Raw genomic sequence first — 16,757 nt, 5'->3', positions numbered from 1 at the left:
GAGAGATAATTGACTCACGAGCAATGTGATTACTCAAGGCCAATGGTCTCTCAATGTAGCGAATATAGATACAATTCCAGATTCAGTCGTTGGATCAATTAGGTGACTCACCAGGTCATCAACTCGGCCGTGTTATCGAATCGCAGTGGATCGGCGCCTCGGCGCGGGGACTCCCGATAACAACAATCGGAGACGTCAGATATAATTTTGCGCACCACAAGATGACTACAATTTCCAAAGCCCTTCAAGGCCTCAAACGGTTCACCACTTGCGACGTATGCGATCCCTCGACCAATTTTACTAGAACCAATTTGCCATGTTAACAACTTCCTGCAAAATTCCAGATTGGCGACGCGCTTGTGAAGCTTAAGCACCCATACGGTGGCTTCCTAGATGGCTTGAAAATGTACTCCCCGGGTGGGGGAACGAGTATCTACGGGCCTGCCATCACTGTGAAGATGGTAGAGACAAACAGTCCCGGCCCCACGCCTCCCTTGCATTTTGCAGACGCGAACAAAGAGGGCCACATCATGTATATCCAGCAGCCCAAGGGCTTACCCTCCGCATGCTGGGGCGGTCTGATGTCGACTCGAGCCCAGAAACTTGGTAGCCTAGGGACCATAATCGATGGCCGTATGAGGGATGCACAGGAGCATCGCGACATGGGATTCCCGGTAAGTGTATCTCAGTCGTGGCAACCCTTTCTGAATGTCCCCGCAGACTGAACGTTTCGATAGGTATTTGCTCGAGGTACTGCCGTTCTTGGCTCTAACACCTTTACTCGTGCCTCGGAAATCGATGTCCCGCTGCAGTACAAGGGTGATCTTTGGATTTACCCCAAAGATATCTTGGTGGGTGATGAAAATGGTGTGGTTGTTGTTCCGCCTTCATTGCTCGAGCAAGCCGTGGAGCTGTGTCAGGAGCGGTTTGAGATCGATGAGAAGACCATGGAAGCACTCCGGGCGGGTGAGTCGATGGGTTCGATCATCCAGCGGATGCGTAAGTAGCTGGTATGTACCCATATGAGCCTATATGGATCTAGAGGCCATAACATGGGTTGAAGAAGATTATGCCGGCCCAGACATGTGGGTGCATATTTATCCGAGTATGAATTAGTTATTCGTGCTAATAATATAAGTTGGGGAAATTTGACACCAGACTCTATGTGATTGCAATTGAACCTAGTATTCAAAAAAAGTACAGTATTCGTTTGTTTTAGATCCAGGGCCCACGAAACCTTGAAATGGTGGGATATTCCAAGTAGAAACAATGCAATTGGGAGGTCAATGTTCTGGTATGTGGTGTATTTCTGAACGAATACACTGGTGTTATCACCCGATATATACATGGATTAACACATCTTCATCAGCTCGGCTACTTTTCATCTGGTTAGATCGTGCAATCGGATTGGGCGGACGACCATGGACTTCGGGATACTGTGGGACCGTGTGTATGAACCACAAAGCAATACACGACCCACCCTTCTAGACTGACAAAATCGAATGGAAACACAGGGAGAGAATCTGGACCTATTCTTTGACACTCCTAACGTTACGCGTTTGCTCATACCACAGTCGAGCCCCGCGTTGAAGCTGCACTACTCATTCAAGCATGGAGGGCTGAAACGCCGTAAACCAACTTAGGTTTCATGGCGTTCCGCTAATGCTCGACAATATCGACCAGAGTGAACCTCTTCAGCTCTTTACGGGAAAACTACTCTAATACCCTTACCCGGCCTTGGCAGTTTGCGCCGTTTCTTTCCAAGGACCTTCCAGGGTTTCCATGGATCCGAGGCTTGATGTAATCTCCCTAGCGAGGCGCCCACCGACGTAATTTTGCGGCGGGGATCTCGGGTTGGTTGCCCACCTGAGAAACAGAGACCACTTCAAAATTGGGACATGTGTGGTGCCGTCAGCATATTGCTAGTATTAATCCCACCATGCTAACGACATTACAGTTTGAAAGCGTTGTTTTTGTTGTACGGGTAACAATTAGCCCGCTAATTGAGACATCCTTTTCTTAGACCAGGTCCGAGATATCCGCCAGCCAATCTTCAGTCTTGTTGGGGGCCGGTATGATGCCTAAAAATCCCGAATACAGTAACTAAGTAGTGAGATTGAGTTTGAGGGTGGGGTTTCCCGGCGCAGCACCTTCTGTTTCTCTCAGCAAAGCAATACAATACCGGAACAAGATGTAGACAAGAAGCACCCGAACGGCCTGATGTTGGGCTCTGCAGGGCTGTGGATGCCAGGTCCACAATCACACGGTGTCGTTGGCTGGAGACTACTGTTCCTGTTTGGACTGATGCAAGTTGAGAATCCAGACCCGGACAACGACCGAATCTCGCGTGGTTCTAGGCTTCCGTGGCAGGGAAGTGCAAAACTTTTCGCTGGTCCTCGCAGGAACAGGAGTGATCCTGGAACAAAATGCAAAAATGAGCGCATGGGGAAAAACACCTCTTGTTGGTTTCTTTTTGTTTCTTGCTCATACCATTCCAATAACCCTTTTTTCCCACCGGGGAGAAGAAGTGAGTGGCAATGGCCCAGACCCACAGCAAGCAGCCGTAGAGTGACTCTAGTCGCTAGTCTGGTGGCCCTAGTGGGCATAGCGTTCGTGGAGGAGTCCCAGTCGATCGAGTCCGCTCAAAGGGTCTCTCAGGGCCATGGGGAAGATGATGGCAAGGGTCTTGGTAGAAAAAAAAAAAGATACAAGAAATGAGAAATAAGCTAAAGTATTCTCAAAAGAAAGAGAGATGGGATTCATCTTTCGAAGATCCTTACATGTTATTTTCCAGGTTTATCCGTATAGTAATTCTCCCACTACGGCGCCCCCTCCCCGACCTTGTATTACCGCCGTCACACTAAGTCTCAAACTCGGTCACTCCCCTTCCCTCCCTCTCTCACCTCATCTCCGACTTCACCCTATCTAACCAAATCCCTTCACCACTCCACCACCAACGCAGCATACTTACTCTTCCACACGACATCGAGGAAGAGTCATACCGTCTTTGTGCCTTATTCATAACCGCCACCCATTCTTCTCGGGGGTGGAACGGAATCCGGATTGAATCGAAATCACAGAGGTGGCCCGACAGGGCTGCCAGAGCAAGGAGATATGTCTGGACACATTTCATCCGACCATTCTCGCTCGGCATCGAGGTCATCGCAAAACCCACGGCTGTCTCAAGGGCAATATGAATCGATGCCTCGCCAGTCCTTCGGTCGCACATCGCGCGTCTCCAACCCCAATGTCTTCTCCGACGAATACTCTTTAGAACCCATCTATGTCGACCAAATTGAGCGCGCACCCAGCCCTACCTCCTCTGTCGCCTCTTCAACTACATTAACCCACCCATCTCAAAAAGCGGTTGGTGCGACCGCAGCAGACAACGATGATCCATTCGCCGATGATGCCCAGTCTTCGGTTGACGAACCACATCGATCCAGCTTGCCCCAAAAGGGAGGATTCGCTAACAACCGCAATTCCATCACATCTCAAAACAATCCTGCCTTTGCTGTGCAAAGAAACCAGAGTGTCTCTTCCCGCTTCTCTATACCACGCGCCCTCAGCCCCTACAACGGCGCGACCGGGCCTAGCCATCCCTACTCTATGTACCCCCAGGTTGGTGTCAGTCGCTCCCCGAGTGTAGGAAGCACTTCGACAATCCGTCCAATCGATCGCCCCTTAGGCGAAACAAGTGGCCCTCAGCATCCATATGGAATGTACTCGCAGAATGTTGTTGAAGAAGGGATAGACGACGAAATTCCGGTTGGCTTTCCCGGTCTGAACTCACCATATCAGCCGCCCCCTAGTCGACGGATTGATGACGTGGGCGATATCATTGGACCAGATGGGCACACGGAGCCGTTACCTCCTTATTCACGCTACCCTACAGGAGCCGTACCTAAACCTCCGGGTATGGAGATGGAGACCTTGGCGGAAGGCAACAACAGCCCTGTTGATATCCACCTACCACCACAGGAAGAACAGCAACTAAGCACGGCTACAAGGGAACAGCCGATCTCAAATACATCATCAAGAGCTCTGATCCCTGAAACATCCGCGAACAGTGGGCCTAATTCAGGCCCGGCTGTGGCCGGCGCTACGGGTGCTACAGCAACCACAGGTATCATGGCATTCGAGGAGAAACTCAAACAGAAAGGTAAAAAGAGAGTATGCTGCGGTCTTCCTGTCTGGACCATTGTCCTTATTGCGACAGTCATGTTGATCGGAGGGTCCATCGGTGGTGTGATTGGTGGTGTTCTCGGCACGAGAAAGGCCCAGGAGGCCGACCGCAAGGCACAAGCCCAACAGCAGCAGGGCCCACATATTGTGACGGTAACTGCCTCGGCTCAGCTGGACTACTCATCGTACACAAGTACGCCAACAAACTTTCAACCTGCGCCGACCGGCCATTATCTGATTCCCTCTGTTTTACAAAACTACTCCCGCATGTGTGTTGAGGATCACGATATTAAGGAAGTCTGGAGCTGCCTGGAAGAACCGAAGGATTTCGAGATTTATGTCGGAAGTTCGGATGGCCAGCAGTCCATCGTTTTTGCCAACGACGTTGCAACGGCCGCCTCTACCTTCTCTTATGGAGCTCAGCAACCGATCCTTCCTACTCCGACGCAAAATCTGAGCTTGGTTATGGATACTAGCGACACAGACCTTGGTCCTGCCCTATTTTTCTGGTCCTATATCGACAAGCTTGTCATTCTCCCTGAGTCTGCTCTGGACTCTAGTTCTGCTTCGAAGCGAGACATTCCAGCAGAGCTTTTGTCAAATTACATGGAACGAAAGATGGTCGTTCAGTCAGGAGAGAAGCCTTGGTTCTGCTGGTGGAACCAAACGGTTATGGAGTTTTTCCTCTATGTCAATCAGTCTGCAACAGATACTTCTTTTGATGCTACTGCTGTCACTGGTGGCAATCTCGCGGCAAGCATGGCTACCGCCCATACCCAGTCGAAGCGTGATGACATTACCAACTACCCTCGAATCATCAAGATGGAAGAACGGCGTGATCATGCAGGGGCCTCGTCACCATATTGTCAGCAAATGCAGCTGAATGATGACCACATCCAGACCATTCCCAACAAAGTGTACTCAGTCCAGGAGATTGAGCCTACGCCGACCACTACCTACATCAACTCCGCCCAAGGCTCTAGTCAGACATACACTGCGAAAGCACAGTGGGCAACACCATGTTACTGTTTGTCCTTGTTTGATTAGTCTGATTTCCTGGCATTTGAGCGGTTTCTTGTTCTTCATTGTGGTATTGGTACTGGGACACTAGCGTTGGCGTTGGATCAGGCCGAGGAGCTAGCATCGGGTTACGTGCACACGATTATATTTCTTCTCCACTTTGTGATTCTACCTCTTTTCTTACATCCCGATGCTACTGGCCTTTTGAGGGCCCTTTTCTCTCTTATTCTCCCCGTCACTCCCCATATCTACCCCCCTCTTTTTCTCTTTTTTTTTCCCCCACCATTGTCTGAATTTCTTTCGAAACGACACGATTTCCCTCGCGCAAGTCCCTTTTTACGGGGTCATATATGGTCAACTTATTCTCTTTTCTGGCGTTCATATCGGGTCAACTGGTACGGTTCGGGTATTCCGACATGTTTGGTCAAATTTATTGTTGTCATGTTACCATTTTGTGTTTTTTGGGCCATTGAGCCTAATTCCTTGTATTTCAGCATCTGACATGGTGCCACTAGTACCTACCCTATGTCTTAGTCGAAACCAAGATGGGCATATTTGAAATATATCATTGTCTCCTGTACATTGTCTCCCGTGGGCACCCTCATAACCCGACCTCATCTGTTCAATACTAGGGGAAACAGTCCTGCCCAGGTGGGTTCAAAGTGGGCACTCGAGGCACCTGATTTTGTTTGACCTAATGAGCAGGGGGATAAAAGTAATCAGCATGGTTGGAACCCTACTTGGAAGGTGTAATTTTTCATGAAATAATTTCCTCCGGTCATGATTCCCTTTATACTCCAATTGGATGTCCATCCATATGATATACATGGCCTTTGATTTATCTATACATAGTCCCCAAACACGCATCTGCATGAATCACAGACCTTCGTGCTACCCAGGCACCAGATGCTCGCAGAATTAGGCAAGTCATCACAAAAAATGGATTCAAATTGAATGTTTCCCCAAAGCTGACCGATATGGCTATTTCATGATCCCTAGAGCGGCTATGTTCACGACGGGGTGAGATCCTTTCGATCTCGTCAACAGGCTTGAAATCATTACATTTTCTATGGGGCTCTTGGAACTTTAAGTGTTTTTTTTACCCTGTATCTTATGTTACTTCCGCTGGAAAACCCAGACTATGCCGGCTCTCTGAATCTTCGAATGTATTCGCATGGTAAGCACTCAATCTAGAGCCACGCCCAGGCCGAAAGTAGGTGCATCCTCGACAACCACACCAATGGTCTTAATTTGAGCGTAGAAAGTGCAGAGAACGGTGAGCAAAGGTTAGACTCATGGTGGAGAATTGGGTAGATTATCCCTTACACCCACAATTCAATGAATGATACTGACTTCGATGTAACTATCCCGTGTGAGAAAAGTTGTTCCCAATGCAACCGGTTTTTTGACGGCTAGATAGATTGTACATATCTGAATGGTACTCAAGGTATAGCCAACAATGATATTACCCATTCGATTTCACCCTGAAGAAGCCAAATGGCCTCGATATGCTACTCGAATTCTTCTCCCAAGACATCAAATTCCAACAGAGGATTTTAAAGACCTTATAGTAATAAACCTAACATTATGGACTGGTGTTCCCCTATTACACAGTATGCCTATAGGGCTATAAGCGAAGGTTGTCTTGGGTACACCGTCGAGCCTTTGAGGGCTTCATCTCTAGGGTTACACACAGTTCCTATGGATCAATTGAGATATGAAGTGGAGTGAAGGCGATAAGCTCGGGAATTCAGCAGATATATAGGGGCCGGACTAGTACGACATAGGTGAACAGAAGCATTTCAATGACCACAAGAAAAGACTAAGCTGTAAATGGCTTTTAGTTAGGGTAAGCATGAATGTTTCCAACTCGAAGAGTAGGGTCTGACAGAATGCATTTCTGTTTCGCTTATGAAGGATATAGAAACGGCCTAGCCATCACACCTCCATAAGCACATGGGATCTCAAAATTGAGGAGAAAGAGAGTTTAAAGTGAAGTATCGAAGGGGTCCGCAGCGTGAGTAAACCCGGGGAAGCCCACTTGTTCCACTTTCGGCAAGGAGGGACAATGATGACTCAGCACACACGGCAGGTCATGTGAACGGGATATGTACATAGTAGAGCAGAGGTGATGGATACTCCTGTGGATAATGGAGAGGATCAGGTCGTTTGGCCCCCTGAAAGTACTCAGACTTGCAATTAAACGAGACAATCAGTTTCCGGACCCCCAAAGAATGATTTGACATCTTGGCCAGCGACGTGCCCAACTGTGTATGTTCACGCCTAAGCTCCTCCCTCGTGACACCTGAGGCACCAACGCTTCCGACACCTCGCACCTTGACGCACCATTCCTCCAACCTCTCCTCCATCGCCATCCATTCTCCCATTCCACTCCCCAACCCTCTTCTTTCACCCCCCGATTCTCACGATATCGCATCAGATTATCCTTCGGTCGATCTTATCGATCGTGTCAACTGCGCCCGCCCGCTTAAAAATCTGTCGTTGGACCCTCCAGATCAAATGATCGCGTCTCCTAGATGACCTTCCCTCCCCCTCACCCTTCCGCCCAATCGTCGATTGCTTCTGGCACCGATAAACCTTCTTCGACCAGGACTGAGATTGGTGCCTGGGGTAGGTCCGCGTCGCAGTCCGGCATTCGTCGTGGGTTAACTCCTCTCGCGACCAACCTCTCCTCCGCTCCCGCTCCCTCTGCTTCCTCCCGGGGCTTGGACGCAGGCCCTGGGGTCTCTACACCATCATCTTTCTCTGCCGTTCTGAGCTCCACCAGGGGTCTTTCCGGCGGTAGCCCCAAGCCCGCACCCTCGCCATTCACCTCGCTACAGACTGGCTCGCAGCAGCAAGCCCAGTCGCTTTCTTCACCCAAGTTTCGATCACACACCCCATCCGCTGGGTCCTATTTCGCCTCAGCAACAGGTTCCATCACGGGTGGTGGAGGCTCAGGGGGAGGTGGTGGGCCGGGTTCTTCCAGAGGTGTCGCCTTTTCACCACTGTCGTCCGGCACAACTGTGAATTCACCCACGGGCTTCGCTTCAGACAAGCCTGGATCGGCAGCTGCCCATTCTAGTCAATCGTCGCTTACCAAGATTTCGATTGCACAAGTCTTCCTCCTGTTAGACTCAATCACGGAGAAGGAAGGCAAAGAAAAGTGGGAGACAAAGGCTGCTCAGATACATAAGGTAAAATTCAGGCTCCACCAATTATCTTCCTGAAGGAGGCTAATCCTATATCACTTCAGCTTGTGACATCGAACGGCATGGAGGTCTTCTCGAAATACTTCCGCCGCCTTCTTACAGGCAACGCGCCCCAGATTTTTCCTGGAGTGAATAAGTCCGTCGAAAATGCGGGCAACTACCCCCTTCTCGTGCAGGAAATGCAGAAAGTTTCCTCGGACATAGAACAATCCCAGAAGATCGCAGAGACAGTAGATACATCCGAAGGTGACATCTTCCGTGATTTCGATTTGTCCACCTTCCTGGATCACTTCCGTCTGGATCCAATTGTGAAGGTTGCTCTTGCTTTGGCTTTCAAGATGACAAACAAGTCTGATCTCCGAGCCAAGGGTAAGTTTCCTCTCGTCCTTGCATCGCTCGAATGAGCCTGCTAACCCCTCTGCGCCTTTCAGCGGATGCGATTCTCTCGAACTCCCTCAATCCGTTTTTGCACAGCCTCTCAACTTCTTCCGAGGCAAACAAGGATTTCCATAACTCCTTCCTTGGGATGACGATTGAACGATTCATCCTTTACCCTCCCCGAAACTTCACAGACGATGTTAAGGCAAAGCTGGTCTACGCAGCAAACATGCGATATCAGACCTTGGGCATGGACATGCCATTCGAAGTTTCCTCCGCTTTGCAAATGTTCAACTTCGTGAACCCCCGCTATACTCTTGTGCGACAGCTCCACTCTAAAGGACCCCGTGCAACGAGCAACGTTGAGGCAATCACCGAGTTGATCAATGCGGCGGGCCCAGACAGCTGGACTGAAGAGACTCTTGCTAGTGCTCTCCTCTTCATGATTCTGTCTCAGTACTGGCAACAGTTTTCGTTGGAGACTCTTATCAGCGCCTATGCCGAGAAGCAGCTCAACTGGTCCCTCGTGTTGCGGCAATTTGACCGAGAGGGCCTGAGAGTGGATCCGGGGCAATTTGAAAAGCTGTATACAGCGCTTTCTGCTGCCGCCGTCGATAATCCTTCCCTGGACGTGCAGAAACTTTGGGGTGGTGAATGGGATCACCGTGATACTCAAATCTCATTCTTGACGGCTTTAGTTGCTTCCCGTATCGACCCATCTCAGATTCGCGACTTCCGCGCGACATTCCCTTCTGATTTCTTCGATGACGCCCCAGAGATGGTCAAGCTGCAGGGAGAGCGTGCAGCTAAGTCGCCTCTTCGGTCCATGGATGCCATAAAAGCGGTCTTTGATATGGCGCTGTTTTCTCAGGCCCACTGGGCTGCGAAAGAAAGCCAGCAGCTTATCAAGGCTGTGGTGCAGTTTGACCTTCCAGTTTTTCTTATTTCTGCGTTGGCTATTCCTCAGCCCTGGTCGAATGTTCAACAAAGCTTCGTTCTTCGAACTTTCGTGGTGTTCATATCAAAACAAGAAGATGGTTACCAGCTTGCTCTCCATGGAGCCTGGCGTCAGGATCGGCAATGGGTTTCAGAGCAACTGTTTGCAGCTTTCAGCCAAGACCCCACATCGACTGCAATGATATATGAGCACGCTGTCAACTTCGGTTGGCTGGAATATTTGCTTGGATTCACCAATGGGCTTGCTCTGGATCTTGCTTGTTACTCTGATCGTAGGGGCTCATTTGATTTGGGACAGTGGATTCGCATTACTGCCCAGAAAGGTCAGGTTGACATGGGTAGCCTCCTGTCCAAATTCTTGAGAATCAAGGCAGAGGATGAGCTACATGTGCAGCGGAAAGAACAGTCTACTCCGCAAATGGTTAGCCTTTCTGTGAGAACTGTTTACACTCTTCTTTCAGTCCTGGAAGAATTTGTCGGAGATCGTGAGAATCTCACGCCTGTTCAACGTATCTGTATTCAGACCTACCCTCGATTGATCAACTATGGTGAAGGGTTTGATGACATCATCGACGCCAATGGCGAAAATGGCAACACATTACCGGAGGTGATCGACAAGCAGATGCAGGCATTGTTCGGCAAGATGTACCATGACGAGCTCTCACTCAGGGAGATGTTGGAGCTGATGCGGCAGTATAAGTCATCACGCAACCCCGAGGAGCAAGAACTTTTCGCTTGTATGGTGCATGGTCTCATCGATGAGTACCACTGCTACCACGAATACCCACTTGATGCCCTCACAAAGACCGCGGTCATGTTTGGTGGTATTATCAATTTCCGTTTGGTTGATGGAATCACGCTCAAAGTTGGACTCGGCATGATTCTGGAGGCCGTCAGGGAGCACGAAATCCACAACCCCATGTTCAAATTCGGTGTAGAGGCGATTGAACAGCTCATGGATCGTCTCTCTGAATGGGCTGGCTTCTGCCATCTGTTACTTCAAATCCCAACCTTGCAAGGCACACCAATTTTCCAGAAAGCCGAGGAGGTTCTTCGAGCCCAAGGCAAGGAAATTGCTGATGGAGAGGCCGAAAAATGGAATATCCGTCCGTCTCCCTTGCCCAATGGTGATAGTGATGATCGCTCTGTCGATGGTAGTTCCTTCAAATTCCGCTCCGTTTCAGTGGACCCGCCACTGCGGTCAGAGCTTTATCAGGACCCAAGTGAGGACACGCAGGACAAGATCTTGTTCGTACTGAACAACGTATCTGAACAAAACATCGAGGAAAAATTACGGGATTTGCGTGAAGTATTGAGTGACCAACATCACCAATGGTTTGCGGCATATCTGGTGGAAGAGCGCGCCAAGTTACAACCCAACTTCCAGAAGCTCTACCTTGATCTCCTTGATCGAATTGGAGATAGGATTCTCTGGGCGGAAGTCCTTCGAGAGACCTATGTCAGTGTCTCCAAGCTGTTGAACTCCGACGCTACCGTCAGCTCCTCTACCGAAAGAGGCCATCTCAAAAACCTCGCTGCCTGGCTTGGCTCGTTGACAATCGCCAAAGACAAGCCGATCAAACACAAGAACATTTACTTCAAGGGTTTGCTTTTGGAAGGCTACGATGCTCAGCGCCTCGGGGTCGCAATCCCATTCACTTGCAAGGTTCTTGTCCAAGCTGCCAAATCCACCGTATTCAAGCCCCCCAATCCGTGGCTGATGGATATTCTGGGGCTTTTACTGGAGCTCTATCACTTCGCTGAGTTGAAACTCAACAACAAGTTTGAGATCGAGGTGTTATGCAAAGAAATTGCTCTTGATCATAAGAAAGTTGAGCCCGCTGTCATTATCAGAGACCGCACTTCCCAGAGCGATGAAGTTCTACCAGCGACTGCGATTCCAGAAGGACTTGAAGCTTTCGAAGAAATGGGCCTTACTTCCATCAACCAGGGAATCCGCAATGAACGGTTATCACCTGCTGCCATCATGTCAACCTTGCCAAGCCTCGAAAAGATCCTTGTTCTACCTCCATCGGCGAACAGCATGGTGGACGCTACTGTGTTGAGAACAATTGTCACTTCTGCAGTGGAGCGTGCCATTGCTGAAATCATTACCCCCGTTGTGGAGCGCTCGGTCACCATTGCCTCCATCTCTACTGTCCAGCTTGTCTCAAAGGACTTTGCCATGGAGCCCGACGAGGAGAAGGTGCGACATGCCGCCGGCATCATGGCTCGACAACTTGCTGGAAGCCTCGCCCTGGTCACTTGCAAAGAGCCATTGAAGGTCAGCATGACCAATTACATCCGAATGATCCAACAAGAGGTCTTGGATCAGCCTATGCCTGAAGGGTTGATCCTGATGTGTGTTAATGATAATCTGGATGCTGCTTGCGGTATTGTTGAGAAGGCCGCTGAAGAGAAGTCGCTTCCTGAAATTGAGAAGATGGTCGAACCCCAGTTGGAGGCGCGCCGTCGTCATCTTGCCACTCGGCCCAATGAAGCCTTCATGGATCCTTCAATGAATCGTTGGGGTTTCTACATTCCAGAGCCTTATCGCCAAACCCCTGGTGGTCTCAACAAGGAACAACTGGCCATCTATGAAGAGTTTGCCCGCCAATCGCGAGGCACCACAGCCGCTGTTCACCCTCAGAATGTTTCGGCTGATTCTGGCCGTCAACTTCCTGATGTACTCCAGGAATCGTACCCGGCTATCCCCAACCTTTCTACGCCCGCTGAGCAGCCTGCTGTCCCTCACCGGACACCCCAGGCGCAGGCTGTTTCACAAATCAGCGGTGTACACACCAATGGTTTCATCGACACCCAAAATCCGCGAGAGAAAGTCGAGTCTCTCATCGCTGGACTGCAACAAGCCACTCGCGAGGCCTCAGAGGAACGTGTCAAAGACCTTGGCCGGGATAGTGCTGTTCTTCAAGAGTACAATACGGCTTTGCGCACCATTTTGGCCTCACCAAATGGCGAAGAGCTGGCACGATTAACCTCTCTGAAGGTTTGCACCACTCTGTACTCGCAGCCATCGGGCGCCTTGGAGCTCGAAGTTCTTGTGCACCTACTTGCCAAGCTTTGCGATATGTCTACGCTGATTGCACGCTACACATGGGCGCTCTTGGCGGAGATTGATGATGAACACATGTTCAACATCCCCGTCACTGTTGCCCTAATTGATGCTGGTCTCTTAGATATCCGTCGTGTTGACATGGTGCTGAGTCGTCTTATTGCCCAGAAGGACGTTCGCGCATTGGAACTACTTGATAATTTGATGAGCCGTGTGCTTCTCAACGATGAGCCAGCAGCTCTTAGATCAGACTTCTCTGGCAGCCTCGAAGCAATGAGCCAATGGCTTGTTGAGGATGCAAATGTGGCCCCTGCCTTGGAAATCGTCCGCAAGCTGCGTGACGGTGGCATTCCCGAAGTCGTCAATCCACTTTTGACTGATCCTGCCAGGTCTAAGCGAGACCAGATGGAGTACATTTTCAGCGAATGGATTGGCATTTACAAAGCTTCCGGTGCCACTGATCGGACATACCATTCCTTCCTCCAGGATATGCACAATCGGCAGGTCATGAACAACCCCGAAGACTCTGCCGTGTTTTTCCGTCTCAGCATTGATATTTCTGTGGGCATGTTCGAACACGAGTATCAGAACCCCAATGGTAGCCTCGATGAAGCTTTCCTTTACATCGATGCCCTCGCCAAGCTCGTCGTTCTTCTTGTCAAGTTCCAGGGCGAGCACACCGGTGCTGTCAAGGCCAATAAGCCGGCCTACTTCAGCTCCATCCTTTCTTCTCTGGTTCTCGTCCTCAACCACCATCAGGTCATGCGAGGTGAAGCCTTCAACCAGCGCGTTTTCTTCCGCTTGTTCTCCACGATCCTCTGTGAATACTCATTGGCCGGCTTCCAACACCACGAGGAGCACAAGGGCATGATCTTCGCCTTGGCCAACCGCCTGCTCTCTCTTCAGCCCAAGTACATGCCTGGGTTTGTCCATGGCTGGTTGGCTCTGGTTTCACACCGTGTTTTCATGTCGGACATGCTCAACATGCCAGACCGTGAAGGCTGGGCACCCTACTGCGAGATTATGCAAGCCCTGCTTTCCTACATTGGCGAGCAACTCAAGGCTGCTAACATCTCTTATGTTGCCAAGGACTTGTACAAGGGTGTGCTTCGCATCTTGCTGATCCTGCACCACGATTTCCCGGAGTTTGTTGCCGAGAATCATTTCCAATTCTGTAATGTGATCCCCGCCCACTGTGCGCAGCTGCGCAATCTTGTCCTCAGTGCCTACCCATCGTCTTTCCAAAAGCTCCCGGATCCTTTCCGCGAAGGCCTCAAGGTGGAACGCATCCAAGAGATGCGGGAAATTCCTAAGATTGCAGGTGATGTTGCCGCACCATTGGAGCAAGCGAACATCAAAGACCTTGTCGATACTATCCTCCAAAGCGGCAATGCCTCCGAAGCCACTGTCCAGCAGCTTTGTGATGCTGTCACTAACCCTGAGTCCACTGATACTGCTCTTTTGTACGTACCTATCAACGTGGACGTTGTTCTTCTGAACGCGCTGGTTTTGTACATTGGCCAGCAAGCTGCCGAGGAGCAAGCCTCTAAGAGCAACATCCGCAGCGCTTTTGAGAACTCGACTCATGCGGCCCTTCTTGAGAAGCTCGCTCAAGCCATGCAGCCTGAGGCCCGATACTACCTCCTCAGTGCGATGGCAAACCAGCTGCGGTACCCTAATAGCCACACCTACTTCTTCAGCTTCACCATTCTGCGCCTGTTTGGTGTCGACTATCCCGAGCAGGATGAGTCCGACATCCGCCAGCAGATCATTCGAGTGCTTTTGGAGCGCCTCATCGTCCACCGTCCTCACCCTTGGGGCTTGATCATTACTTTGCAGGAGCTGCTCCAAAACCAGAGCTACTCTTTCTTCCGCCTTCCCTTCATCCAGGCGGCCCCCGAGGTACGATCCATTCCCATGTTACGCGCTCTAATTGACAGCTATGTTAACGACTCTGCAACAGATTGGTCGGCTTTTTGATGCCCTCCTCCAGCACATTCAGCAGCAAAGCCCTCGTCCTTAGGCATGAGCTGACTTACACTCTTCCATCCGAACACCTTCCGAGACGACATGATCATACCGTACTCGGCTCCTCATTGTACTTTTTCTCTTTTTTCTATTCACGGGGTTAATTGCTTTCACGTTTTCTTTTTTTTATGCCTCATGTTACGGCCGGGATTTGCCATAGGGACGGTATGCATTTTTCCTATTCGTGTCACGATTTCCGCATGACCTAAGATACTACGATTCTATTTTCGCGGCTGTTTGCGACCTGTAATGATAAAATCGTAAAAGCTGGGAGTTGGGATCTGCATTGACGGCTTGGGATTCCTAATTAAAATTATTCTATCATTATTTAGTACTTATGTATTATATTGGGTCTGTAGCGCTGCATGTGCATGTGTTGGCTGTGGTGTTTTGCAGTATGTAATCTCAGAGCTGCGATAAGGTTGATTGGGCCGAGGAACTTGTTTTCGACCTTCCACTTCCCCCTTCACTACAACCCCTCACGATGGCGGATTCGGAGTACACGGACGATGAGACAGAATATGAGGGCCCCTCCTCTCAAGTCGTCATCTGGGTATGTTTTCTTCAGGTCGGCTATTCATCAATGTGCCTAACGAAAGATAGGACGCGTTCTTGACACCTTTTCGCATGCTATTCTCCAAGACCGCTTTCCGCATATATTTGAACACCCTCTTGTTCATTGGCGCTACACTGCTCCTAGTAGGGATTTCCGGTATTGCTTACGGGATCTTCTACCTAAGGTTCATACCCACGGTCGGCGTTGACCGTGAAGTACATCTGCAATTTGGGTAGGACGCACTTGTTCCCATCAGCTTGACATTGTCGGCCGTTTACTTAAACCCCACATCAACAGCGATGCGAATCCATGGGGCACAGTCTCTCTCGATCCCGAATTCGTTTCCTCGCAACCGTACGATGTTGCCGTGGCTCTCGATATGCCCCGCACGCCATCCAATCTGGAAGTGGGCAACTTCATGATTGATCTGACCCTATATTCTCCTCAAACGAGCTCCGTGCTTCCCAAGTCCACCGGCTCCGTGAACCCGATCTCGCAGTCGCGCCGCCCAGCCATCCTCACTTATAGCTCACCGATGGTGGATGTTGCGCGGAGAATGGCGCGCCTGCCCCTGTATGTCGTTGGCTTGCGTCGAGAAGCAGAGACGTTGGAGGTACCCATGATGGAGAAGCTTGAGTTCGCACGAGGCGCACGAAACCTGCCGCAGAGCTTGCGTCTTGAAATCCAAAGCGATGGAAAGCTACAAATATACTCTGCACGCGTGGAATTTCGCGCGCGCTTTACTGGACTTCGGTATGATTTCCATGTGAATATTGCTTCTAGGGGTCTTTAACTAACATCAAATACAGCTGGTTCATGTATCGCTGGAAGCTCACGTCCTTTGTGATTTTTAGTTCCATGTTCTGGACCGTCTCGATGGCTTCTGCTAGCCTAACCTGGTTCTTGCTGAATTTGGTTTTGCGACCCGAGCTTGTATCGACGGACGAAATCAAAGATGAGGAACACGACAACGTGAAAGAGGAGTCTGAGACTGAAGATATCGGCTCATCCAGAGGAGCTGTCAAGGTCAAGGAGGAGCCTGAGGAAGAAGGAAGTAGCTCCTTGTTACAGAGCTATCTGGCTGGTGATGAAGGGGGCATAGGCTCTGGACTGGAGGATCCAGAAGGCCGAGGCTTGCAGAAACGACGGAGTCATTTGTCGGAATATGACAGCTAGACTGATGTGCTTTGTTCTTTCTCCTGTTTTAGTGCAGCTCGATATACCCTAGTTTAGAAGCTGCTTGCGTTATATAAATGCCAAGTCATTGGAATCATGTCCAGGAATTCACACAAGACCGGTAGGCTAAAGATTAAAAACAGTAATAAAAAAACTCCAGGGTTTTTGTTAT

General features: G+C 50.0%; 4 protein-coding genes across 4 annotated transcripts; all 4 read left to right on the top strand.

Annotated features, from left to right (window-relative positions):
* Positions 1-221: 221 nt before the first annotated feature.
* Positions 222-1,007, top strand: N7484_006264 (RraA family protein; the record flags this gene model as incomplete). Its single annotated transcript, XM_057116682.1, has 3 exons — positions 222-275; positions 345-674; positions 738-1,007. The coding sequence occupies 3 exons, from the start codon at positions 222-224 to the stop codon at positions 1,005-1,007; spliced, it is 654 nt and encodes a 217-aa protein (XP_056972565.1).
* A 2,107-nt stretch (positions 1,008-3,114) lies between these two features.
* N7484_006263 (uncharacterized protein) lies at positions 3,115-5,232 on the top strand (the record flags this gene model as incomplete). The annotated part of the gene is made up of 1 exon (XM_057116681.1): positions 3,115-5,232. One exon carries the CDS (start codon positions 3,115-3,117, stop codon positions 5,230-5,232), a length of 2,118 nt encoding a protein of 705 aa, XP_056972564.1.
* Positions 5,233-7,742: 2,510 nt separating this feature from the next.
* Positions 7,743-14,848, top strand: N7484_006262 (CCR4-NOT core subunit CDC39; the record flags this gene model as incomplete). The annotated part of the gene is made up of 4 exons (XM_057116680.1): positions 7,743-8,402; positions 8,462-8,786; positions 8,849-14,727; positions 14,789-14,848. 4 exons carry the CDS (start codon positions 7,743-7,745, stop codon positions 14,846-14,848), a joined length of 6,924 nt encoding a protein of 2,307 aa, XP_056972563.1.
* Positions 14,849-15,337: 489 nt separating this feature from the next.
* On the top strand, positions 15,338-16,585 carry N7484_006261 (seipin; the record flags this gene model as incomplete). Its single annotated transcript, XM_057116679.1, has 4 exons — positions 15,338-15,406; positions 15,457-15,641; positions 15,707-16,162; positions 16,219-16,585. 4 exons carry the CDS (start codon positions 15,338-15,340, stop codon positions 16,583-16,585), a joined length of 1,077 nt encoding a protein of 358 aa, XP_056972562.1.
* Positions 16,586-16,757: the final 172 nt, after the last annotated feature.

Source organism: Penicillium longicatenatum (genome assembly GCF_028827895.1).
Source record: "Penicillium longicatenatum strain IBT 33135 chromosome Unknown contig_3_segment0_segment0, whole genome shotgun sequence".
Taxonomy (NCBI): Eukaryota; Fungi; Ascomycota; class Eurotiomycetes; order Eurotiales; family Aspergillaceae; genus Penicillium; species Penicillium longicatenatum.
The sequence above is the reverse complement of the archived record's forward strand: the minus strand, read 5'-3'. Positions and strand labels throughout refer to the sequence as shown.